This window comes from Gambusia affinis, linkage group LG14, assembly GCF_019740435.1.
Source record: "Gambusia affinis linkage group LG14, SWU_Gaff_1.0, whole genome shotgun sequence".
Classification (NCBI taxonomy): domain Eukaryota; kingdom Metazoa; phylum Chordata; class Actinopteri; order Cyprinodontiformes; family Poeciliidae; genus Gambusia; species Gambusia affinis.
Genome location: NC_057881.1, coordinates 4,577,725 through 4,603,535, shown reverse-complemented (window position 1 = coordinate 4,603,535; position 25,811 = coordinate 4,577,725). Strand labels below are relative to the sequence as shown.

The window sequence follows — 25,811 nt, the reverse complement described above, 5'->3', positions numbered from 1 at the left end:
ACTCACAGCTGGCAGAGAGGATTATTTACCATGGCAACGGAACCCAGAGCAGGGAGAGCTGCTGAGGACTACAACACGCATCACTGTAGTTCGAACTACTAGTTCAGTTAAAACAGAGGAGGACTGAGCTGGCCTTTAGAACAACTTGCTGCTATGGGCTGTATATAACTAATTTAACCCTGTCACTGTTACACATGGGATGAGTCTAGCCCTTTGAAATGAAGCTTACTGAAAATTTCAAAATAAAAGCCCTTGAAAATTTTTACATCAGGTCATTGCTTTTTTGAGCGTTATATGACTGATTTAATCCAATGACTGTTACACATGGGATGACTTTGACCCTTTCAAATGAAGCTTAACAAAATTTCAAAATAAAAGCCTTGGGAATTTTTACATCATGTAATTGCTCTTTTGGCTTTATGTGACTGGTTTATCCAAAGCACTCTTACACATTGGATTAGTGTGGGCATTTAATATGAAGCTTACTGCAAATTTCAAAATAAAAGCCTCAAAATGCCCCTCTGGACAGTGCACCGCCACAGGCGGTGCAGTGATATTATTCTGCATTATCTGTTTATCCGAGGTTAGGGAACTGCCTTGCGCAGCAAGGCAGTTCATTAGCATTAGCCTTTTAGCTTAAATAAGCTATTTTCTATTTTTCAGACTTATTAGCCATGTTTAGTATACTTAATGGAGTAAGTAAATGACAGTAAACATTCTAATGATACCCCACATGCTACTGAAAGTATTCAGGCTTACATTAGCATATTTGCTCATTTTAGCTAATACACTTGCTTTATCATACTGAATGTTGCATGTCCAGCTTACTTAACATTCTTGTGATTCTCCACATGCTATTGATTACATTGCAACTTTCTTTAGCATTGATGCAAATTCTTAGCATCAGAACGCTGGGTCCAAACCGACGGGCACACTTTGGCAGGCCCCAGTTAAATTTCTTCAGGAATTTTCTAGTTACATAATTGATATTAACAAACTCTTCCATCATTACCTTCTGATTGTGATAGATGAGAGGTCCAGCCAAAATTCCCATCTGATCACACTGCACAAAAGCCTGAATTAAAAGATGTATGCAGCATTACCTGTGGATTATGGATGCAATAATTAAATTAACAAATGATCTACTCAGAATACTCGTGAAATTTAGGCTGATGCAAATGTGTAAAGAGGAATTTCCCTGGTCCTATAAAAAGGTCATGCCACCCAATAAATAGAGCAGAGAAGCAGAAAGAACTTCATCTTCCTGACTGTCTGGTTCAGATCACCCTCACCATAATGGTAAGTGGAGGCAGTACTGCAGAAACGGGCTGTGCTCTCTTACGGCAGCATCTGACAGAAACAGTTTTATACGATTTATTCTAACAGTGTCCATGTTTAGCTCATATTGTTTCGGGTAAATTGTTTCTATCTCAAATTAAGTTTTGCTTCCTGGCGTTTCTTATTCTCGCTCCAGCAGTTTTTAACCCTCTCAACGGAGCTGCTCATCCTCCTCTCTGTGCGCTCCTGTCTGGCGAACGGCGTCACCTCCCCGCTGACCTACAAAGTCACCGACCCGATCACCGGCAACCCTCTGCAGTGTGACCGCTGCCCGCCGGGAACCTTCCTGCGCGCTAGATGCTCCTCCATCAAAAAGAGCGAGTGCGCTCCGTGTCCACAGGACTCCTTCACGGAGCTCTGGAACTACATCGGAAGATGTTTACGCTGCGGAGACTGCGGGCGGAACCAGGTGGTGAAGAAGGAGTGCACCGCAAACAGCGATTGTCAGTGCGAGTGTAAACAGGGTTACTTCTACCGTCAGGACTACGACATGTGCGTCCGGCACAGCGAGTGTCCCTCTGGGCAGGGAGTACTCGCCAAAGGTACAGCCAGTCTACACTACCTTCGTTTCATACTTCCATTAACAGTGAGTTTTATTGATAGGTTATGTGTTTCACCTGCAGGTACACCAGAGAGAGACACAGTGTGCGGTCGCTGCTCTGTTGGCACCTTCTCTGACATTTCCTCCACTGATCAAAACTGCACACAGCACAAGAGCTGCAGCGACGCAGGGATGCATTTGGTGCTGAAAGGCGCCGTTTGGCATGACAGCCTTTGTGCAAACTGTAGAGACCGGAAAGGTAAAATATTTTCCTTCAAGCTAAAAATTGGCTGGTTGGTATCTGTAGCCTGTTATAAAGGGGTTATTTAGCTATATGTTGGAGCACATAAACTACAGTTATTTTATCTTCCAGTCCTATTTATAAAGGTCAAAGGGCAGGACTAACGCTGCTCCTATCAAATAGATCGCGTTTTCAGATGTTTCAGTCATTTCATAGTGCACTACTGCATAACTAATTACCCAAATATTTAATATTCCTTAACAAACGGTCTGTTTAAATTTTTTCATTAAATTTTTTCTCTAATGTCTTAAATATCTTTGAATATTTGATCATCTATCTAGTTATACTAATTAATAAACTAATTATAACAAAATTAAATAATTAAGAAACGAATAATTTTCTTTTTTGTGCATTTGTTTTCATTATATAAAGTTTTGCCTTGTTTCTGAAATGTAATATAGATATAAACTAGCCTTAATTTACTTTATAACAAATGTTTTTTTTTTTTTCTATGGAACACATTATTATGTATATATGTTTAGATTTTTTAGTGGTCTGGGCTTCTATTAGCCCTCTATAGTTAAACATTAAGTCACCAATACATCTAAGATACTTCCACTTCTCAGTAACTGAAAGTGATTTAAATCATTACTAAACACTGATTTATGACTCCTAAATGTCTTGTTTTACTTTCTACTTATTGAAAGTAGAAAGTAATCTGTGTTGTATCTGTGTTGCTGGAATGTGTCATAACGTCCCAACTGTCTGTGTCGTCTCTCTAGACGGAGCTGAATATCTCAAAGAAATTGTCCCCGCCTTCTTCATTCATCACAAAATAATAATCAAACGGCTGCGTCGAATAGTGAACAAGCTTCCATCTGACGACGTCAGAAAGCAGGAAGGAACTTCGGAGCTCAGCTTCTCAGAGCTTCACTCACGCATCAGCAGCTGGGTTTCATCTGCAACTCCGATGCAGATCCGGCAGCTTCCAGCCATTATGATTAAACTGAGAGTATCTCACGCAGGAGAAAAACTACAAAAGAAGCTGAATGGAATTGACAAAAATCTATTAAAGCTGTGCCATTTAGGAAATGATACGGAGGTAGACTTAAATTAAACTTCGTCTTAATTTTAATCTGCTGTAATTTTTTTCTGTTTTTCACAGGCTGCTTTGTTATGATAAGACTTGATTTTTTTGTGTCATATCAACATGCTGTCTTATTTCTGTTGTTGCAGGTTTTTACACTTTATGCCAAGTTAAAAGAAAACTGGAGCTTTTAATTTAGTTTTAGGATGTAGAGTTTGTATTGAGGGGATCTAAAAGATGTAAAAGGGGCAGTATTATGTAAATGTCGTATTTGAAGGTTCTTCCCTCACCATAACCATACCTTTAATCTCCGTAACACCTGGGTGGACCTAGCGCTGCCTTCGATATGCAGCTCCAAGGTGGAGCAGCAGTTTCAAAGCTTTCGCATCACAGAGCAGCCCTCTCCCACTGAGCTCCTTCAGACTAGCCAGCAACAATTAGCAAAAACCTGGTGGAATTGCGCATCAGCTAAGGTCTTTTTAGGAGCTCACCTGGTTGTGGAACTTTGGTAAAAACATTGTTAAAGGGTTAATAGAGAAGCGCTGTTGTGATGACTTTCTGAAGGTGGAGTTTCAGAAGGAAAGTTGGTTTTTAAACCAGCTGAAGTTGATTTCATAATTTAATGCCTTGAAATGAGTTTCCAGGCATTAAATTATGAAGTCAACTTTTTTTTAAGTCATATTTTATCTATGCATCATTTTTATAACAACATACTTGTTGTTATAAAAATTGTGCTATAAAATGGCACTATGTGCCTGGAAAATACATAATGCTGCCCCTTTAAATTCATAAAGTGTAAATGTTGAAAAGTTTCAGTCTACATTTATCTACCTCCCCTATTTATTTCTCCTGAAGACAGATTGAATGCTTTTCACTTTTACTCACTGTATTTCAAAACTTGCATTTCAAAAGTATTACTTTGGTACGTCTTGTGTTAAAATTGTCAAAAGAGGGATATTAATTTATTTGAAGAAATATGCAAAGTGTTTTTATTTTATACACATAGAATTCTTGTTGTTTTTAATATAGAATACTGCTGCATATATTGCTCAAATAAAACAAAACATATATAATCAGTGCTAATTAATCTTTTGTAACAATGACAGCTCCACCAATATCTTCAATCAATACTCACATATCCAGACAATTTGGATTTCAGAGATTTAATGTACAGCCATACACAGGCCAAGAACTATATAGAACCTTCAATACAATGTTTATTTAGTGTCCCATGTTTTTTAAGTCTTCGCATCTAAAAGGTAAGATAAGATCATAACAGCAGAATGTATAAAACACCAGTTACCCCCACAAATACATTTTGTCTGTCCATTCATCTAATGAAACAACAGAAACATTGACCTAACCCTTGAAGCAAAGTGTGGTTTATAATAAGATAAATCTTACTACATTCACTATAATATATCATTAAAAAAAAAATTCATATCCTGTGAACATTTTCACAGTATGCCATAATCACAACCCCGAATGTAAATGTATTTCATCAAGATTTTATCTCACCACCCAGCACAAAAGCATTTTATAGCTGTTAAATGAATTGACAATACATGGCTATTTTCCCTCATCACCAAAGAATTTTGTGTCTATAATTTGCCAAAACACCTTTACATTTCTTCCATCAGAGGGCTTTATAAAGTATCTCAAACGGAATGTATTATGTAAAATCAACTTTTTTTTAGCTGTATATAATGTTAAGTTATTCTCTAATCAAAACTGGAGTGTTGCTTTGCATGTTTGAGAAATCTTTGAATCTTTTGTGGCAGCCGTACGGGATTGTAAAACACTTGGGGGAACCATGTTCAGCTCCTCCTCAGAGTCAAAGTCACCAAGTCAAGCTTTCGCATTACAGAGCATCCCTTCCTCACAACTCCCCCACTGAGCTCTTTCAGACTAGCAGCAGCAGAAATTAGCAAAGCTACAACAGGAAGCCAACTTCAGTGACCACTTTGTCCAAACTATACAAAAACCTGACAGCTGACGTCTGTGTCCAAGAGAATCGCTAACTGAAACACACATTGTGTCTGCACATCCAAGAAGAAAAATAATAAAGTCAGAAGTTATAGCATTATTTTCTAATAAAGTTGCTAAGCTTCATCCCATTGATAAACTGCTGTCCAAGTAAATGACATCTAATCTCACTTTGTACAGGGAAACATGGTTTTATAGTTAACTTTTACTTAGACTTTACATTTCTTAAAAAGATATCTTTAATGAAGATTGAAAATACAAAAGAATTAAGACATGCTTTTTGTAAATTAGTATATATTTAGAACCTATTTTTAGATAAAACATCTAATCTTGTACAAAACATGAATAAAACATGGCATTTCCATGTAAATTATGTTACTGGGGTGTGTTCCACAGTTAGTGGGTCAATATCACTGCTGTGGATGATAGAGAGCTAGAGAAACTCTCTTCATCCCTGAAAAACACTGTAAAGTAGTAGAAGTGAAATGCAAGCAGATCATGTGTCTGAGAAATGCCCAGCATACTCACATCCAGCCCAGTCCTTTGTGGTGAGTCTCTTCTAGACTGTTATTCCAGTCTAAATACAAAAATAACATGCTGGCTAAATTTTGCTATGTTAAAGTTGGTATCAGGGTAGCAGAAAAACATAAGGTGCTGTAAGACATTGCTTTATATTTTATTCTGTTTTAAATATCACCTGGCTGCTTTTAAACAAAGTAGATATTTATAAAATCTCAACCTGGAACCAGAACAAAAAAAGAGTTTATTTTTTTTTTCCACAACTATATCAACATTAGTTTTAGTTCTCTGTCTGTTATGACGCCAGCAGTATCATTACTTCCTCACAGTAATTATTTCACCCAACTGCATAAATGTTGCTGTCATCAGGGAAGGGAACACCCTGAATTGAACTCTGGGTCATTATAGTAGTTAGTTAGCTAATGAGTCCTTACAGAACGATGGAAATAACACACCACACCCTCAACTCGTTTAATTTGAATGGTGCGAAATGTCTGCCCAGTTTACTGAATATACAAAGGGGAGCTAAACCCTATGTGAAAACATTGCCCTGCCTTCAAGGAAAATTTAGAAAAATTCCACCGAAGTGGAAACACTGAGCTGCACGGCCAAGTGTGGGAATGAGTAAATGGGGTTTGGTCAACATGAGCACCAAAATCATTGCTGTCAACTTGCCACTTTGTCACTGTATTTAGCAACTTTACAGAAACCTCTAAGATCTAAAAAAAAGACTAGCAACAAAACTTCAAACTTGTTTGTGTGTTCTTGGAGACACTGGCAACAATACATGAAAGCGTCGATCGCTCTCCAGCAACTATCCTGACCAAGAAGCGAGTGCCATTCCCATTTCCTGAGCAAACAGAGCAGAGGAAACCCATTCCATTCCTTGTCCACATTGTAAATGAATCATGATTACACATAGCTCCTGACTCGCCATGGGGACGTGTGTCTGAGTGAGATGGTTTCATACCCAAATGCAGATCTGTGAAGTAGACAGCAACCGACCTTAACCAGAGTAGCCATCCTTTAACCCCAAAAGGGCAGCAATAAGTCAGTTTTAGGCCACATATTGCAGAATTTAACAAGATTACACAAAAATACCAAGATAAACTGAGCACCCTAAAGGACCACCCTATAGTTTAACTGCAAAAACAGTTGATTTGGGATTTTGTGACTCTTTAAGAAACATAAAGAGTCACAAAATCTCTTTATGCTTTTGTGAAACATAAGCAGCACTTCAAACTTATTCTGCACTGAAATTGGCAGTCACAAAAACGTAGTTGCAAATTTTGTCCATTTGGCTTGAAGATCAGCTAAATTATTAAACTGGGTTAAAGAAATCTAAATTCATTCATGCCATTTCTAAAAGAAAACTATGTGGGTCTTGTCATATTTTTCACTTATGGTTTTCTTTCTTCGTTGGTTCTCTACGGTTCCTTGCTCTTCTTTAGCTCAGTGTTAATTCTTCTCAGCCTGTTTTGATTTCTGTTCCTCACATACAAGATTTCAAATTTAGCTGAAATTGAAACTTAGCACAAGTGTGCTAAGTTTCAATTTACCTGGGTCACACCTTTCAAATGCATAACTCCAAGTGCCAAGTGTTTATTCCTGTCTCTGTTTGTGTTGTGTTAAGGCTTTGTTTCAATACCTGTCACTAATGCTTAATTTACCATGATTCTGGGCAAGTGTGAGGACATTGAAGTGCATGGGGAAAAACATGAATGCTTTAAAAAGAATGAGCAAACCCCATTCAGAAAGCATCTGGCTTGGATTAGACTAGGTTGTCTGTGTAATGTTTGACCTTCGCCCAAGAGCATGTGGGCGAACCTCATTTGGGCTAAAGACAAAACTAACATAACAAATCCAAATCTATTGTGAGATTTCCTTAATCCTATATTTGTCTTCTCCTACCCTGAGTCAGCTGATCAAACTGGGCAAGGTTCTGCTGTCGGTTTCTTCCTGTTAATTCTTCCTGTTAATGCCTTCACAACCTGTGTATTCAGTATGAACCTCAAATAACCTCAAAGTTAACATCATGATGTCAATGAATCTGAACTGTTGTTACATGATCGACCAAGAGCTTTAGTGGCTGCAAAGTCAGAGACACAGTGCAGTCAGCCAGGTTTCCTTGGACCGGCAGCTTTTAAAACAATAAACTGATCTTGGCTGCATGTAATATGACATGTGATTATGTACAAATGAAAGATGGAGACTTTTTAAGGCTTTACAAGAGGAACTTGTTCTCTGAGACCTACATCAGATTGTTTTGCTCACATGATCAAGCACTAACCTCTGTGGTTTCTTACACCTCTATGCTCTGACACTACCCACAAGATCACAACATAGGGATTTACACTGCAACATCAAAGGGCACTGAGATGTAACAGTCATGCGTTATAACTATGTTGCAAAGAAAAAAAGTGTAGGAATATTTTTGTCACCATTCAAAGGAACTGCTGCTTTACACAACAAAATAATTTAGCCTCTTTACACTCACTTTGTGACTAAGGCACAGTTCCTGATTAAAGAGGGAACAGAATCACTTTATACACTCTCCACCCACTTTATTTGGAACACTGTTTCAGTCTATTTACCCAAATAATGACTCTGCAATTCAATGCATCGTTTTTTCTAGACATAGTCGACAAAATTTTCTAGAGTTCAAGCAGATCATTAGAAAGGGGATTGAAGTGACTCTTAATGCGGCATGAGATATGTTATTCTGTACCTCAGAAACAACTCATTTACTAGAATTTTCTCATACAATCAATTACGGAAGACTGCCCAAACATTAGAAAATATCCAATGAATGGTAGAGGTGTAGAATGAAAATTAATTGTGGTTAAAGGAAAAAGGGAAGTTTGAGATGATTGAGAGGCAACAGCAGTTCATATAACCACTTCCCAGAATCAAAGTATGCAAAATACCATCTCTAAAGACAATTTACATCAAATCTTGAAGAAAATGGATGATGGAAGAAGAAGGTCACACTTGGTGCCGCTCTTGTCAAAATAAGAACAGAAAATCAAGACTTCAGCTCTCACTGCTTTACCGAAATTAGACAACAAATTTGTGAAACTTTGCCAGATTTGACAAACCTCTATCTCTGCTACAACATTCAACATGAGTTTATGGTCCATTTTGCCTTGTATCAACACTTCAGGCTTTGGTGGTGGTGTATTGGTGGGGAGAACATGTACTTATTACACTTTTGATCTCAAATTGCCAGTTGAACATTTTTAAATGCCTCAACCTATCTTAGTATTGTTTATGACCACATCTGACCACAACATTCTCATTTTCTGATGACTATTTCAAGCAAGGCAACGTACCATGCTAACAATTTAAAACTGTTTTTTTGAATATGACAGTGTTCACTGAACATCAATTGCTCTATGGAGCTACTGAACATCTATAAAATGTTCCTGGAACATATATCTGGGAGCATATATGTACATACATGTACCAGATTTTTATACATGTCAGCATGTACCAAAATTTCCAAGGAATGTTTTTGAGACCTTGTAGCATCAATGCCACAAGGACCAAAGGTGGTTCTGAAACAAAACTTTGCTCCTAGTAGGACATGAGGTTGCAGGTCAGCAAGCACAAGGATGTTATACAGAGAATGTCAGTTTAGTGCCGTTCCAGAGATCAATAAAAAATATTTCACCATCAATATGGCTTAAAGCAAATGTTTAGTAATTATGAAGCTTCTGTAGAACTTGCCTGGTTGTTGAAATAATCCATTCTTTTGAATTGAACTTTTGAAAGAGGAAAATGCCTAAAGCATTTCATGACAACAAGATTGGGTAACAGTGTCTTAAATTATTAAATGTCTGTTAGAACCTGTTGCAAGTGTAATGGATGACTCTCCCCCAACAAACAGTGTCAACCACAATTATAGACTAATCTTGAGTCTTATTAAATACATTTTAATAAGACTCTTAATAAGAATACTGGTATATTAAAGTTTCTGGGGAGTCTTAGTTATACACTCAAAATTTCCATCAATGTTTATTCCATGTTTCGTAATTATAAAATCAGTCTTTAATCTTAAGGAAAGTTTAGAAAGAAATAACACCCAGTTTTGATATGTCGCCTCTGGGTGTCAGGACCTGTGGTTCCCATTCCTCAGTACAGTGGATGGGAAAACCTCTGCACAACCTTTGTATAAGTCAGCCTCAAAGTTGACTTTCTGCGGTGGCACAAACTGTTTTCATCTTGCACAGGTGTCTGATGTCCTTCAGTTCTGTCAATGGAACTTAGAACCAAACTGCAAATTTGCAAAGTCATTCTTGCCTCTATACCAGATGCCATGCATGCTGAGGCAAGAAAAAAGAGCTTGCAAGAAGAAGATAGTGACATAAAGGAAAAAGGTTACAAATAGAAGGTCAGCCTGTCACCTTGTGATTATGTCTCCTCGTGCCTCTGCTCACTCTTCCAACCCAGCAATGACAGTTCACATGCATTACGCCATAAATCAGACCACAGACGAGTGTTTGTTCCCTTTAGGCTTATATAGCTGTGTGGAAAAAGTAGGTTCCATTTTTTACTGCCCTTTATTTATATCTCAGAGGGAAACAGTTAAAAATATATTGATGGGGGCGTGCTGTGGTGGCGTAGGGGATAGCGCAACCCACATTTGGAGGCCTTGAGTTCTTGACACGGCCGTCGCGAGTTCGATTCCTGGACCCGGCGACATTTGCCGCATGTCTTCCCCCCCTTCCTGTCAGCCTACTGTCATATAAGGGACACTAGAGCCCACAAAAGACCCCCTGGAGGGGAAAAACATTAATAAATAAATATATATTGATAAGACCGTTTTTCTGTCTGGAGTTGCAGAGGTCTACCTCAAGGTCTCAGTGTTCTAAAAACACTGGTGCTTTCAGTTCAGAAGCTATTGCACTATTATAAAAAATATTTTGTTGAAATAGTTCACAAGTAAATAAACATTTAATAATTCCTGCTTCATAGTGATAAATATTTGGTTATGATCTAGCAACTGTAGGATCACCATTTAAGGACAATGTCATGTTGTAATGAAAACCTTTTCCCCAAGGCTTGGTCAGAATCTGATAAGTATTAGTCAAGGTCTCATGTCTTCTCCAAATATGAGTTGGAGAGTGAACTTTCCTTTGCATTTTGTAAATTATTGATTATATCTCAGAATAATTTACACAATCAAATAAAATTTAATTTCTCAAAATGTTTTAGCACGTGTTGCAGAAATCATGAAGAAAACAGAAATAAACATTTGCTTGGGCTTCCTTATAAATATGTTATCTCCTGGGAAGTGCTCAATCCACATCTAGCAAAATGAACATTTTAAAATGTCAGTTGGTTAGTTAAAGGTCAATGTTTGAAGCTTAACAGAACCAAAGCTGATGTGTTTCCTTGTTTCACTGGAGAACTTCAGATCACCACTTTGCTTTAAATGTCATGTTAAAATAATTTCTTTGAACAAACAACTAACATCACTTTTAAGAAAGTCACAATAGTTGACCCTCACTTCTCCAAAAACTGCAGCCACTTGACTTGTTAAAGCATTTAAAATCTACTCAAAAGGTGTTTTGTGCTTTGACTCTTAACTAGTCCTACTTCCTCTTTGAAGCTAAGCAACATGCATAAAGTATAGCTGAATTTTAAAGGGGCAAAAAGGCTCTCTGCAGTAATCTTGTGCTGCATTTGCCAGCATGAAAATTGGATGTTTGTCACTTCCTTTATTTAAAATACAGATGCATGGTGTCCCGTAGATATCGTTTTAGCTCATGAGGCAAAGGTCACTGAACAGTTTCACATGACTTGTGATATACTACGTTTACTCAGCAATTCTACATCTTACTGGCCAATGAACTGTTTTACAATCAAATTCACAATTACCCATTTATACATTTACTGGCACCTTTGGTAAAGATGCATAAAAAAATGTTTTTCACAAAATCTGTGGTGCAAATATTTCCACTTCTAAGAGCTACATGAAGAATATAACATTTTATAAACTTTTAATTAGCAACCCTTCTTCTTTTGTCCCGTAGTGTAAATATGATGTGTAATGTTGGGTTTTCTTCATGAAACTCTGGCATAGACAAATGTGAGTACAATAGTAACAACACAGATATACATACACACACCTCTCCATTCAGGCTGGCAGATATGAAAACATGACGCAGAAACCCATGTCTCTCACCCAATAGCCACATGGTTGGATCCAAGTTTATGTTCTTCCTACACACAGTGAGGTGGATGCAATAGAGGTGAAAATGTCTCCAAAGCTTACTGGTAGAAAACTGTAGCAGAGAGTGCCATCATGTGCTTACCAAGTTTCCATGAAATACACCAAATGCTGTCTGCATGCTAACACATTTTTGGGTGTGGTGCTAGGAAAGTAGGATAATGATTCAAAACATATAGAATATTGAAATATGAAATATTACTTGATCCAAATCAACCTCACTTCATGGCCAACTTAGCTCCCAGATTTAAGTCCTATAGAATGAGTTGAAGAGAGCTCAGGACTCTAGTGTACCAGACTGTTCAAAGATGCTTCTGTCCTAAAAAAATGAACTCCAACTTAGAATGTGATTTTTCTATATTTTTAATTTTGAGATGAAACCTTTGCAGTCTTAGATCAACATATTTTAAGCACATCTTTATGGATTTTAGAAAAATGCCCATTATTGATGTAACATTAGATAGTAAGGTATACTGATTACTTTATGCATATTCATAGATATTTATACTTGCTGATCTGGTCTATAGCTATCTCATGTAGAGTATTTATTTACTCAGTCTCCATACGGTACGGCACTTTGATTGAGTAAATTTGCTTTATTTTAACCAATCTGCCCAGTTGTTGTTAAACTATGGTAGAAAATGATCATATTTACTAGGATGTGTGGGACAGCCTGGAGTATATTCCAATTATTTATCCCTGCACAAATGAGGTGTCATAAAATGTTTTTTTTCAATGTTTGCAGGACAGACAGTTTTGGAAGTTCAGGGACAATGACATTGGCATTGACATTGAATTCCCCTTCAGCATTTATTATATGTATATATAATAACTTCAATATACATGTGCATATGCACATGTATATGGTGCATATGCATATGTATGTGTGTGTATACATACAAATATACAAAAGAACTAGAGATAATGTATTTTTAATAAAGCATCAATTGACTTCACTATGCAAACTAACAGTCAATTATTAGATTAGATACAGGAGCATCAACTGTTTTTTTTTCATTGTTATATGTCAGAATGAAATGGAACATGGAAAAGGAACATGCTAAATGGATGAGCCCAACAAGTGACACTGGGAAAATCCACAAATTTATTAATCAAATCAAACATATTGATTTCTGTCATATTGCAGAAATTGATACAAGAAAGAGCTGCTTAATTAAACTTAAACTAATTATATAAAACAACAGGAATTATGCCTCTTAGATTAACCACAAAATAATAATACTTAATTTATTCTCTCAAGGATTTACCATGTAAAGCCATGTTTACATCAAAGACAACTAAGAACTTTCAAATTCAACTACTGACACTAAATATTTTGATATGTTTTTTTTTTTTTTATGGTATGGCTTCTCGGTGATTTACAGCAAAGACAATCATGCACCAAGCATACATCATTTACTATAATATTCCTTTTTGGTTGGGTTAGTGACTTTCAGTATAAGCAAGTCAGTCTCAGTCTCAGTCACGTTTTCAAAAAGCACCTAGTCTCCTAGAGTGACTAAGATGATTGTATGAAGTTCTTTTGAATACAAAATTGTCTAAGTTTTTTTTTTATTAGGTAAACAAACATTTCATCAAACCCTGTGTCATACAGAATTTAATTAGAATCTTTAGAGTCTATTTCAATCTGGAATCAGCAGTCATTTTCTGCAAATGATTATGAATGTTAAATGTGAATTGCATGAACATGACTTCCCCTGGAGACAAGGGTTTTATCTGAATCATTAGTACCCAAATTCACGCAATGCATATTCATTAGTCATTTTTAGTTCACCAAATATTCATCGTACTGAATCATAAATTAATAGGCAAAAATTTAAATTTTATGAGAAGTCACATGGTATTTGGACATAAATAAAAATTTTATTTAAAAAAAGCTAATAATGCAATCAAAGATTTTTTGACAAAACGTTTTGGTGCCTCTTACTAACCTTGTGATGAAAATACAGAAGATTTCTCAGAACAACTACGATAAGACATCAGGGAAATGAGAAGGAAACTAAAGAAGCTGCAATAGTTTTTGATAATGCTATGACAGGGGTTTTCAGCATTTACTGTCATCTCGCTTTAGAAACGCAACAAGATTTTTTTTCATTCAAAGTTGATTAACCAGCTTTATGTCAATGATGACCTTAATGCTAACCAAAAGCAACATAACAGTACAAACCTCACACCAAATGTTAAGCATGGTGGTGGAGGGAACCAAGCTGTAACTTTGTGGTTACAGAGTTTAACAGAGCTGTGTAGAGAAACATTATCGACAAATCTCAATGAACTGCAGCAGTTATGTAAAACAAAATGTGAGCCAAAAGTCCTCCAAAATAATGTGGTTGCTAAGATATTCGATTATTTGGCATTTTCCTGTGACTTATGAAAGTTGGAAGCTTTTTTCATGTCAGTATGTTGCTATAAGGTAGGATTACTAAGAAACAACTCACTGGCATTAGTTAGTTACAAAAAGGTCACTACATGATTAAATTTTTATTGCATGACTTCATTTGATCTCCAAGCGCAGGAGCAAACAGATAAAATTTTAAAAAATGACATTTCTGTAAGATAAAGTTGTTGAGATAATAAAGATAAGCGACATAAAGAAACTGAAAGTTTTTTTTCCCCATGTCTGTTATCTGGGTGATTACTCAGATAGTTATTGCTTAAACAAGCTTTGGGATCAGAAACAACTGAAGCTTCCGGTTTGCTAAGCTAGTTTATGAAAAGGCCGCTGACTGAGGGGCATCATCATCAACTTTGAATTAATTGCATAACCCTGCACAAAGGGATGCTTCCAAAGTCCATGCCTGCAAAAAGATTACATCTGTTGCACAGCTCCGTTGTTCCTGCTCATTCAGCTGTCACGTTTAAACCTCAGGACAGACCTTTTAACTGGAAATAAGAGTGACTCACAGCCTGAATGAGAAAAGGCTTTAATAAAATCTATGGTGCGACCAGAACACATTGTTTGATCAACCACCATTGTCTCAACTTAAAATGACAAGGGAGAGTTAACCATGTAAGGGCAGCATTTCTTCTGTCTGACCAACTTCAACTCTCCACTACTGTTAGGGTTGTGGGAGTCCCCCTGCATTTCAACTGAAGCTTTCTGCTTCGGACCACCTGGTGTTCTCGCTTGGGCAGTTTCACTGTGCTATGCTGCAACTCCAAATGTTTCTTCAAATTTGACACAGTATTTTTGAAGTTAGATAGTTTGATATGTTGGAAGATTATTAGTATGCCCCGGGTGCAGTATGAAGAGATTCAATGCAGTTGTTATACGTTGATTTCAAAAACCAGATAACAGTATGAAAAGGTAATTAAAAAAAATACAACTGACAGTAGTAAAAAAAATAAGTTTTACAATAAATAATTCATGTTAGTGTGCATAAACCTAAAATGTATCAAATATAATACAAAAATGTTGAAATGTTATTATTTTTGTATTTCTTAATGTTTGTGTCATTTTGTTCAAGGAAACTGTGATCTCTACACAATAAATCAGCCAATATTTTGGTAATGACCAAAATCAAATCAAGTTTATTTGTATAGCAAATGTCAGTAACAAGGAATTTCATAGTGCTTTACATCATAAAAACATCATCCAGTCACCAATTACGAATGTAGTGGGTTGAGAAAAAGTAATTAAATAAAAAATACACCCCTAATTTTTCAATCAGAATTGGTCTTGTCTTTCGTCCTTGTTTTTTTCTTATGTATATAGACGTGTTTGTTGTTGTTCTGGTTCTATGGATGCAGAGCAGACCAGAACCCAAAGTCCTGAGTGGCCTGGAAGGTCGATACAACAATGAAAACAACAACAACAGGTTACTAATTTATTTTGGTGCCTTTCAGTGATTTGTAAACTAACAAAAGTATTTTAAAGTCTTTTCTCTGAGGTAGTTTAAGTAAGTGATGTGTGTCGGCCATCACTGTCCACCGCCAGCTGAAAATCAGGAAGACCAGGGCAGAAAAGATACATTACCACCCCATCACCACCAACCATGACAAAAATAGAAAATTAAACTTAGAAAGAGTTTTATAAGATTGACAGAGGTCTATGTTATGGTCACTAGCCAAATTATAAAATTGTATTTTTTGAGTAATATCAGATTATAGCATTGATCATAAAATCCTAAAAATGAACCATAAGAGAAGTAATAGATTTGGAAATATTTTATTACCTGAATGACTAACATATCCATTTAGCTTTTTTACAAATAATGACTTCAACAGGACTTGTTCCGGTATCACCAGGCAAACAGACCCATGCAGAAATTTTATTGTGTATTACATAACACATTGCACTACTGCCAGTAAAATATGAAAGAACTGAGGAAAATGTTAAAATAAGGGTTTCACAACAACATAGCATTTGCTCCTGTGAAGCCAGGTCATGTTTATTTTTTCCAGCTGATTCTTCCGGATGTTGGTGGGAAATGTCAGCTTTTAACTGGAACAGAGACTGACTCATCTTTCTGGAAGGCTTTGTAGAAAGAAAAGAAGCCTTTTCTGTCGTGTAAAAAAGGTTTCTTGTTAAACAAAAGAAAGCAGCAGAACAGAACTGGTGAGAAGATAATGTCTTTAGACCTCTTTATCTATGACAGTGCATTTCAAAGAAAAGTCCAATGACTAATTAAAGTCAGCTTTCTGTCATTCTGATCTTGTGATATACCAGTATCATGTTTCTGTCAGTCAACTCGTTGGTCACAACTGGTGTATAATGTTGAGAGTCCTGCTTTTAAAATCTGTTTTCCTTTTCTTTTATGTTGGTAAATTCTTTATATATTATTATGCTTATATCATCAGTGAGTTTTTTTCTTCACCTTGTTACTATGTAATGCAATTCTGCTCCAGTTTTCCATGTGTAATTTTGCCCTCTGTCATCTCTTCCCTTTCCATTCCTATTCAATGGAATGCCAGGTAAATGTAGGACTTACCATAGCTGTTTGGTACTGCACACCATCCCTCAGTTGGGTGAAAAAAGCCTACTATACCTTTCTCTTAGTGACAAGAAAAATAAATACAACTCTTGAGAAATGTTTCCAGTCTCAGAAACTTATAGAGCCATAATGTGGAAACCACGTCTCTCGACATTACCATTGCAACGCTGATTAAAAACAATTATATTTTACAATCTTATAAGGAACAGAATAACAAAAAAGACAAGATTTTGTCCAATAAGCATGTATAATTGAAAACCATCCTTCATTAATTTGATGTTAAGTTCTAGATGAAGTCTATGTGTCAAAATCAAACTTACAGCTGTAATAATATGTCAGAAAAAAAGCAAGGGTAGGAATCATTTTACCTTTTCTTTTTAAAATAAATGAATTGAGGTCATGTTAAGTATTTTGGTTTTAAATTATTTTGACTACAGAATGTTGTGGAAAAATTATTACTGACCACTGGCAGGTGAAATCACTCAATCAGGTTTATTCACATGCTGTGCACAATACAGAGAGCTTGTAAGACATTCAATAATGAAGCAGTTCTGAATGAAAAAGTTCTGCCAGGCAGAGAAAAGACATGAGTTTTCTACCAAGGGCAAGGGATTCAAAACAAGGGGAGAGATAGTCTGGTTCTCATGCAGCTGTAGGAAAACAACTCCCAACCTAATACATGTAACCCAAACTGCTTTACTTGGTGGGAATATGCAAAAATTTAGAATTAACATATATTAATAGAACTAGCACATATTACCTTATAATAATTTTCCAGTACAAGAGATACATTGGTATTTTTGACCAAGGTTTTCCTGTTGTAATATCCAGCTTATGAAATCAGCTACATAAAAATAGTCACCCTTTCCTTGCATTTTCTTACAAGTTCACAAAAAATAATTTGAGAAATTAAAGTTATTAAATGCACTTTCTTTGTATTTAATGGGAAAAAAAATATGTTTATTATTAGCTTTCTGCACATTTAAAAGTTGAAATATCATGGACTTTTTGCCCTGCTTTTAAAGACTTTCAAACTCAGTAGGACTTTAAGGGGACCTGTGTTATCTGGCAGCAACATTTTACATTGAATTGTGATGGACTTCCTCAACTTGTTTGATCAACACACTCCACAAATGCTTAATTAGATTAGGAATCAAACCAGTAACAAAGCTACTGCTTATGATTAGAGACATTTTTTTAGCTATTTTTAATTTCTCTTTCCTCTTTCTGAACTTTAAACCTGTTTACATTCCATCTCCTCAGCACTTCTTGTAAACCACCTTACTGTTAAAGGAAGTAGAACGATTTCAGAGAAAAGGAAACAGGAATATCCTGAAGCATGTTTCTGACCAGAAGAACTGCTTCCTAACTGTAAACTACCTACACCAGCCTCACTATTTCAATCAAAAACATCTTAACAGACTGAGTTACATGTTAACATAGAACCTTCTTTGATATCACAGCACAATTCTTACATCCATTGAACTTGTGAGTTTGTGGAAAGTTTCTGCTTGAATTTCTTTGCAGGATGTCAGAATCCCAGAGCTGTTGTTTTGATAAGAACTGCATTCCACCCTCAGATCTTCTGCTTGACAAAACTCCAAAGGTTCTCAATAGGGTTGAGGTCAGAGGTCAGAGGAGGATGGTGACCACACCATGAGATTCTCCCCTTTTATGTCCATAGCAGCCAATGACAGTGGTATTCCTTGCAGCATGAGATGATGCATTGCCATGCATGAAGATGATTTTGCTTCTAAAGGTACGGCTCTTCTTTTTGAACCATGAAAGAAAGTGATCAGTCAGAAAGTCCATCTACTTTGCTGAGGTCATTTTCACACCTTCAGGCTGATAAATGATTCTCTCTCCATGATTTTGGCCCCAAAAAATGACCCCACCACCTCCTTGCTGACATCACAGCCATGTTGGGATGTGGTGGCCATTCACCACCAATCCACTACTGCATCCATCTGGACCATCCAGGGTTGCACAGCAGTCATCAGTGAACAAGTCTGTTTGAAAATTAATCTTTATGTTCAGCTGGGCCCACTGCCACCGTTTCTGCTTGTGAGCTCTAGGTAGTGGTGGCCAAATAATAGGTTCATGCACCACAAGCCTCTGGAGGATCCTCCACCTTGAGTTTCCAGAGGCACCAGCAGCTTGAAATAACTGTTTGCTGTTTTGTAAGGACATTTTAACAGCTGCTCTCTTAATCCAATGACTTTTTCTAACAGAAACCTTCCTCATTATGTCTTTCTCTGTACAAACCCATCTTTGTTCTGAATCAGCCACAAATCTCTTCACAGTACAATAACTCTTCAGTTTTTGTGATTGCTGTTTTTTAATTTAAGATATTTATTTTGTTAAATATTACAAATGGTACAGTTTTCTGTATTTCTTTTATATGAGTGAAATAATAATAGAAATGAAAAAGAACACTCTCTTCACTCACTTTTTGAGTGATGATAATTTTGAATAATTTTGAGCTGCATAATTCTAAAAAATACTCTATTAGTAACAGTTCACATTTCATACAGACAAATGCTTAGTCACATATGGCACGTGTAGTTAGCAAACACTCATATTTATAATGATTTCATGGCCAGTAAATGTTTCCTCTTCTTCTCAGTGACTTCCCACTCTGGTATTGATGCTGTTATGTTATTTTTTTATTTCATAACTGTCACCATGTAGGTCACAGGATTATTGACTAATTCCTTATTTTACCAGTACAGGTAAACAAGTTTGTTATCTACGTTTTCTGAAAAAAAAAGAAAATGAAAAAAAAAAACTAATCATAAATATGATATAGAGAACTTTCATTCTTCTAAAGTTTGTTCATTGTGTTAAAATATTTTCTTTCATTTTTTTAATAAGGTCTGATCAGTCAAACTTTGCCACACAGTAAAATGAAAGTCATTAAAGTACATATATGAGTAAGCCTAAAAGGGAGGTAGTATTTCTTCCAAGTCACAAGACAACATACAATATATTGAATTAGGCAAGAAGAAATAAACAAAGTATGAGTTTTATAAATCCCCAACTGTATTTTAAAGAATAATTACTACATTCAGCACAATTGAAAGTATGACAGATGATGGAATAAAGTACAGATTCCCTAAAACCAGAGAAACATGCTCATTTTAGCACCATTAGCTACAATTACTCTTAGAGTGCTTACAAATTGCTTATCAGTTCCAGATTTTCTTTCCACCAAATAATTATGCAAAACTTTGCCTCATAAATAACTTAGAAGCTTGACAGCTTTTAAAAGCGGAAAATTACTTGACAGCCAGCCCAACGAGGAATCAGCTCAACAAGTTAAGAATGTAACATTTTAAAGAATGGAGTTATTTTAGGAGAAAAGAAATCAACTCTGCATGAAAATTCTTTCTTGGCATACAAAAGTAACCATCCATGTACCCATTTTGTTTCCACTTATGCAAAAGAGAGTCAAATAGGTAACAGAATCAGAAGGGATTCCTGGATACCTCTGTCTCAGTGAACTCTGTGTAGCTTATTTTGCTTCATTCCAAGGCCAGAGGGGACATGGTGTTCTGGGTCATCAGTTTCAATATGTGTGCATCCAAAGTGAAGCAGCAGAATTTCCAAGTAAAGTGAGATCACAGAGATTTTATAAACTAAATGTAAGCAGTACAACAAAGCCAGACATAAATATTTTAGTTTAGTTTGTTAGTTTATTTCAAACATATACATAATTTGTCACTTTCTGAAAATATTAACCTAGGTCATGTTTTGCCAAAAATGATTTTATTTTGTCTGTCATCTTTTCCACAAAAGTCATGTTTGGCACAAAATGACTGATTCAATTACTTTTGGAAGGCGACAATAATATGATAGAAAATTAAGTTTCAAATAAAACAGATACATTACATTGATTTAACTAGTTTTAAACCATCTTCAATAAAAGCTGTACACATTTTTAGTCTCTGGACTGTGGAAAAAAGTCCAAGCAGGAGGTGAAACAGACAAAATGACTGACAATGACGTCTCATTTGTAACGACTTTCATTTTATGGTTATGTGTGTGGTACACCTAAGCAGCAAACACTAGAACCTAATGATTAGCTTAAAGACTAGGTGTTTTTCATGGACAAGGTAATGCCTCAAAGCCAAAAGTGAAAGAGGAATTTTGGTTTCATTTTCTTTATACCCCAGGGTATTTTTGCATTCTGTGTTGTAAACCTACCAACACAAAAGCAGGTTTTATGTAGTATCTTCTGAGCATGTGACTTTTTATTTCCTGCTCTTGTTTCTTACCTAAAGTCAACTCAGTTCACCTAAAATGCTTAGCCAGCATGCTAGAAACACTTAATGCCACTTCTGTTAAAGAAGTGGAAAATAAATGTGTCTTTTGTCAAAAAAGAAAACTGCAGGAAAATCCAACGTTTTTAGTTTTAAGGTTTGCTTTCAAGATTTTTTTCTGGTTACCAAAATACCCAAAGAAAATGTTGACTTTGTGTCTGATGAACCATTTCAGTGTTATTTTGACTGTTTATTTAGGGTAATTGTGAGATTGTGAAGGCTACCATTAATTGTGGAGGGTGCTAAAATGCTTTTTGCCATTTCTGTTGAAATTAAATTTTTCAGATCAGAGACGTTACAATAGACAAAAATAATAAGCCAGAAGATCATCCAGAGTTTCCATTAAATTCTTGATTTTTGTTGGTTCAGTAGGGTGCAAGGTATTTATGTAATGTTCATCACAACACTTCAAAAAGTTGGGAAGAATATCTCCATGTTTAATCTCTCCACCATGAGCAGCAGACTAGCTAAAAACAGTGTTGTCTATAAACTTGAGGAAGTCCTTGTTTTTATAGGCACTCTTGTGGTTATTTGTGTATAAAATGTACATGAAAATGTACATATTTGTGTATAAAATGTACAAAGGAGGGAGATGACACAATTTGCAGTTTACCCTTACTGAAATTGGCCTACATGTTGAATAGTCTAAAATCAATTTTGTCAAGCCAACAAAAAGGTGTCATGAAGGTGCCAACATAGATGTCAACAAATTCTTGCACGTATTTAAAGCTTAAATAAAATACCCAAATAAAAAAACAGTCTATTGGCTTTTTGCCCCCTTAAAATGCTCAAGCAAACACTCCTCTAAATGCCATTTCATAACAATAGATATCAAAGCCAATGACTCTTTTGAATTTTATTTTTTTGTTTGTTTCTTTTTACCACCAGAATAATTATAGATTCTTTCCAGAGTTTGGGAACCTTCTATATTTATATTTTTGTTGCTAATGTTCATCCACAGCTCTTAAAATATTAAAAGTAGAAAAACCCAACCCACATTTCCTTTGATGCCAGCACAGACACCATATTTACACAATGCAAATCCAGTTCAACATACACAAGGAGACACTGTCAAGAGATGCATTTGGTTATAACCTAAATCTATCAGGTTACTATAGTAATCTGTTACTGTAGTAACACTTGTACCCAACAAAGCAGTTAAAAACAGACCTAGTAAATTTTGTCAAAGCAGATTGAAGCTGCTTGTAAGCTCCAACAATGCAATATTGCTATCAGAAATACTCCACAGTAAAGAAAACAAAACAGTTTATTTATCAATGATGGCACAAATGTCTGTCTTTAAATATGACTCACTCTAATCTACTAGTGAGTTGTAAAATCTGACGTTTTACACCAATTTCAACATTAAAATCCAATAGGACTGCTATTGATGTCAGAAAGAATTTGTTGCTTTGCACTTTTCGTCATTTCATCAGATCAAAAGTATAATTAGCTAATGGAGACTACATTTCTTTTGTGACACAGCTCTGCTCTGGCAACTGTCTCAGTTGGACCCTGACACATCAGATTATAACAATTTTATTTGACAGCATCACAAATTTTGGATTAAAAAAAGCAGGCTTAAAAACTCAATTTCAGTATCCAGGCTGCCTGTGCAATTATGAAGAGGCCACATCTCTCCACAGCTAGAAGCCCTACTCCACAGGAAGACTAGTGTCTACTGAATCCCATGTACAAGTGTATGTTGTTTTTAGTTTTCTTTTTGTGTGACAATATGGATTGCTTGGTTGAAGCTCGCAGGCACCAGGTGTTTTGGTATGGCCACAAAAAGCTCTTTTATAATTTCTCTGCATTCTAAATCATTTCACAAAGGCATGTCATCCAAATTTCACTCTTAAATGTGTCTGCTTTTAACAGTTCTCATATTGAGCTAACTCTGAATGACTTCCTAAATAAATAAATGAACTTCTAAAAAAATACCAGGAAGTTTCCTCCAGTTTGTAAAATTTATTAAAAAAAAGAAAAGAAAAACTAAATTCAAACACGTGTGTTGACCTAGTCTTTGTCTTTATTTGGACAAAATATGTTCATTGAGGAAATGAAAACTAAAGATGCTATCCACCTGGCAATGTCATGCATGAGAAGTGAATCATTGCCTTCCTTAGTTGTACAGACATGGACCACATCAATAAAATAAATTAAAACAGCTTTTAAATGCAAGTAACAAACGCTATTTTGTTTTTAGGCATACAAGTAAAACAAATTCCTTAGTTATAATATTTTCATGTGCAGAAAATGCAGAGTTCTATTTGCTTTATTTTTTTGACCTGTGTTTTGCTTCCTGTGTGATCTACTTTGTTGGGAGCAAAGCTTTTCCTCTAAAGCCTGTTCCCCTCTTTTGCAACCTTGTCCAAATTGTGAATGAGCCCACTGTTGGATGGTACACATTTACAGGAAGTAAAAAAACATGACTGATAATCTTAGATTGTTCTGCTGAAAAGTAACTTTGAAGGGCCTTATCTGGGCAATTAGACATCCAAATTTTGTCAGTCAAATGAGTGTATGTGTATCCACTAATGCCAACCCAACTTCCCTAAAAATAGACTTTTTAAAGCAGCTACTTCTACTGTAAGATTGACCAGAATTAACAATAAGCAACTAAGACATAAGACTTCACTTCATGTTCTAGCAGGAGAAATATCAAGTACAATTCATCCACATTAATTTTTTTTAGCCCTCTTTAAGTCTGTTATTTTTCTTTCTGAAGATATGGAAAGAAATGTTGAACTGTAGTTGTCCAGTTATTTTTAAACCTTCACTAACCTTGAACTTATCAACACTTCCTATGTGCATATATTTCATCTGTGCCCTGTCTATGCAAAAACATCACCTCTAATTTCAAACCTGCTTGAACACAAAATCCTGTGAACCGGATATGTCCTGCAATGCCACTGCAGTTTACAAGTCATGGAATACAAAGGTTTATAAACATAATTCAAATGTCTTTCTGTTTTGGTGTACAAGGGAAAACCCAGAGGTGACATATAGAGACAGACATATGAAAAAACACAATCTTGTTTTGTGCCAGAGTGTTGTGTTTAAGAAATTATCTCCATTTGAAAGCTGTGGGATTGGGTGGAGAAGCTGGAAGTTTTACTGGGACATTTTAAAAGCCCTACTTTAGTGACACATCCTAAAAGAAAAAAAAGAAAAACAAGAAGATCTTTAAAGACACAAAAACATTAGCAGCAAAGTATTTCGAACGCTGAAGCAGATCGACTACAGCAGCAGAGAACCACACCAGGTGCCACACCAATAGCTAAGCAACAGGAAACTAAACTACAATTCTCACAAACTGCAAAATGGACCAAAGACTGGAAAACTATTACCTGGTCCAATAGGTCTCAGCTTTAGCTGCAGTACTCAGATGACAGGGTTAGAATTTAGTATAAACATCAGGAAAGCATTAATCCATCCTGCCTTGCATCAATGATTTTGGGTTCTGGTTGTGCTGTGGTAGTGTGGGGGATATTTTCCTGGCATTTCTGCATCAATTTAGTATCAACTGAGCATTATTTAAATTTTACAGCGTATTTGAGTAGTGTATGTATTGCTGAAAATGTCATTGTAGCACCACTGTGTGCTCATTATAAGGTAATATATATTTATTACAAGGCTGAAAATTCACTCAAATTGATGACTTAAACATCACTGAGTTAACTGTTCTCCACAGCCACCATACGCCTCCACATTCACCAAACCAGTAAAATTGACATGTTGTGCAATAGAAGATTAGCATCATGGGTAGCAGAATTTTCATTAAAAATGATTAAGGCAGTTGTGACAGGAAACGCGGATTCAACCCTTACTTGCAAAGTGTACCAAAGAAAGTGTCTAATGTGTGTATGAGAATTATAGATAATTGTCCTGCAATTATCTCTCTTTTTTTCACCATTCAAAGAAATAATTATACCCATGCTGAGTTTAGGTAAATGTCTGATCACAACTGTAAAGTTTATTGACATCTGAGACCCAATGACGGACACAATGGTTTTAAACATGCAACCCAGTGGGAAGAATGTAATTCACTAATAGAGGGGATTTGATCTTTGAGGTTTACCACAAACTATTGCTACTTTTCCCAAAACTAACATCTGAGCAATATATTCGTCAGTCTCTTTGGTTGTATATGAGCTAATAAAAGCCAATACACAGTGAATCTAATCATGGATTACTCCATCCGTTTCTTTGCCTATTCACTTCAGGGATTGTGTGTCAGTCCTGTGGGAATTTGGAGCCTATGAAAAAGCATAGAAAGTGAAAAGGACAGACAGGCTAATGCCAAACCATTCATTTTCTGCACAACCACATTGTAAAACTCCTGCTGACCTCATTCACATCAAATAGGGTCTTACAGCAGAAAGTGTTATGAAAATAAGTGAATCATAGTGTAGATCTCACTAACACGTAATAGTAAAAACATAATGATTAACCAAACAGCTAAGTGTCCTCTTACCAAATTAAATGACTAAGCTGCGGTCTAAGTCAATGTCATGCACTTGTCTACTCTTTGACGTAAGGTGATTTTTAAACCGTAACTACATTGGTGACCATTATGATTATTCA

The 25,811-nt window shown here is 35.9% G+C and overlaps 1 protein-coding gene across 2 annotated transcripts; it reads left to right on the top strand.

The window, feature by feature from the left end:
- The first annotated feature begins 1,026 nt into the window (after window positions 1-1,026).
- Window positions 1,027-4,392, top strand: LOC122844133 (tumor necrosis factor receptor superfamily member 6B-like). Of its 2 annotated transcripts, none has more exons than XM_044139326.1 (4): window positions 1,027-1,299; window positions 1,478-1,880; window positions 1,962-2,138; window positions 2,903-4,390. In XM_044139326.1, exons 1-4 carry the CDS (start codon window positions 1,297-1,299, stop codon window positions 3,235-3,237), a joined length of 918 nt encoding a protein of 305 aa, XP_043995261.1. In that variant the 5' UTR covers window positions 1,027-1,296; the 3' UTR covers window positions 3,238-4,390. The 2 variants fall into 2 exon arrangements, with proteins under 2 accessions (XP_043995261.1, XP_043995262.1); XM_044139327.1 differs by having other exon boundaries at window positions 1,176-1,299; window positions 1,475-1,880; window positions 2,903-4,392.
- Window positions 4,393-25,811: the final 21,419 nt, after the last annotated feature.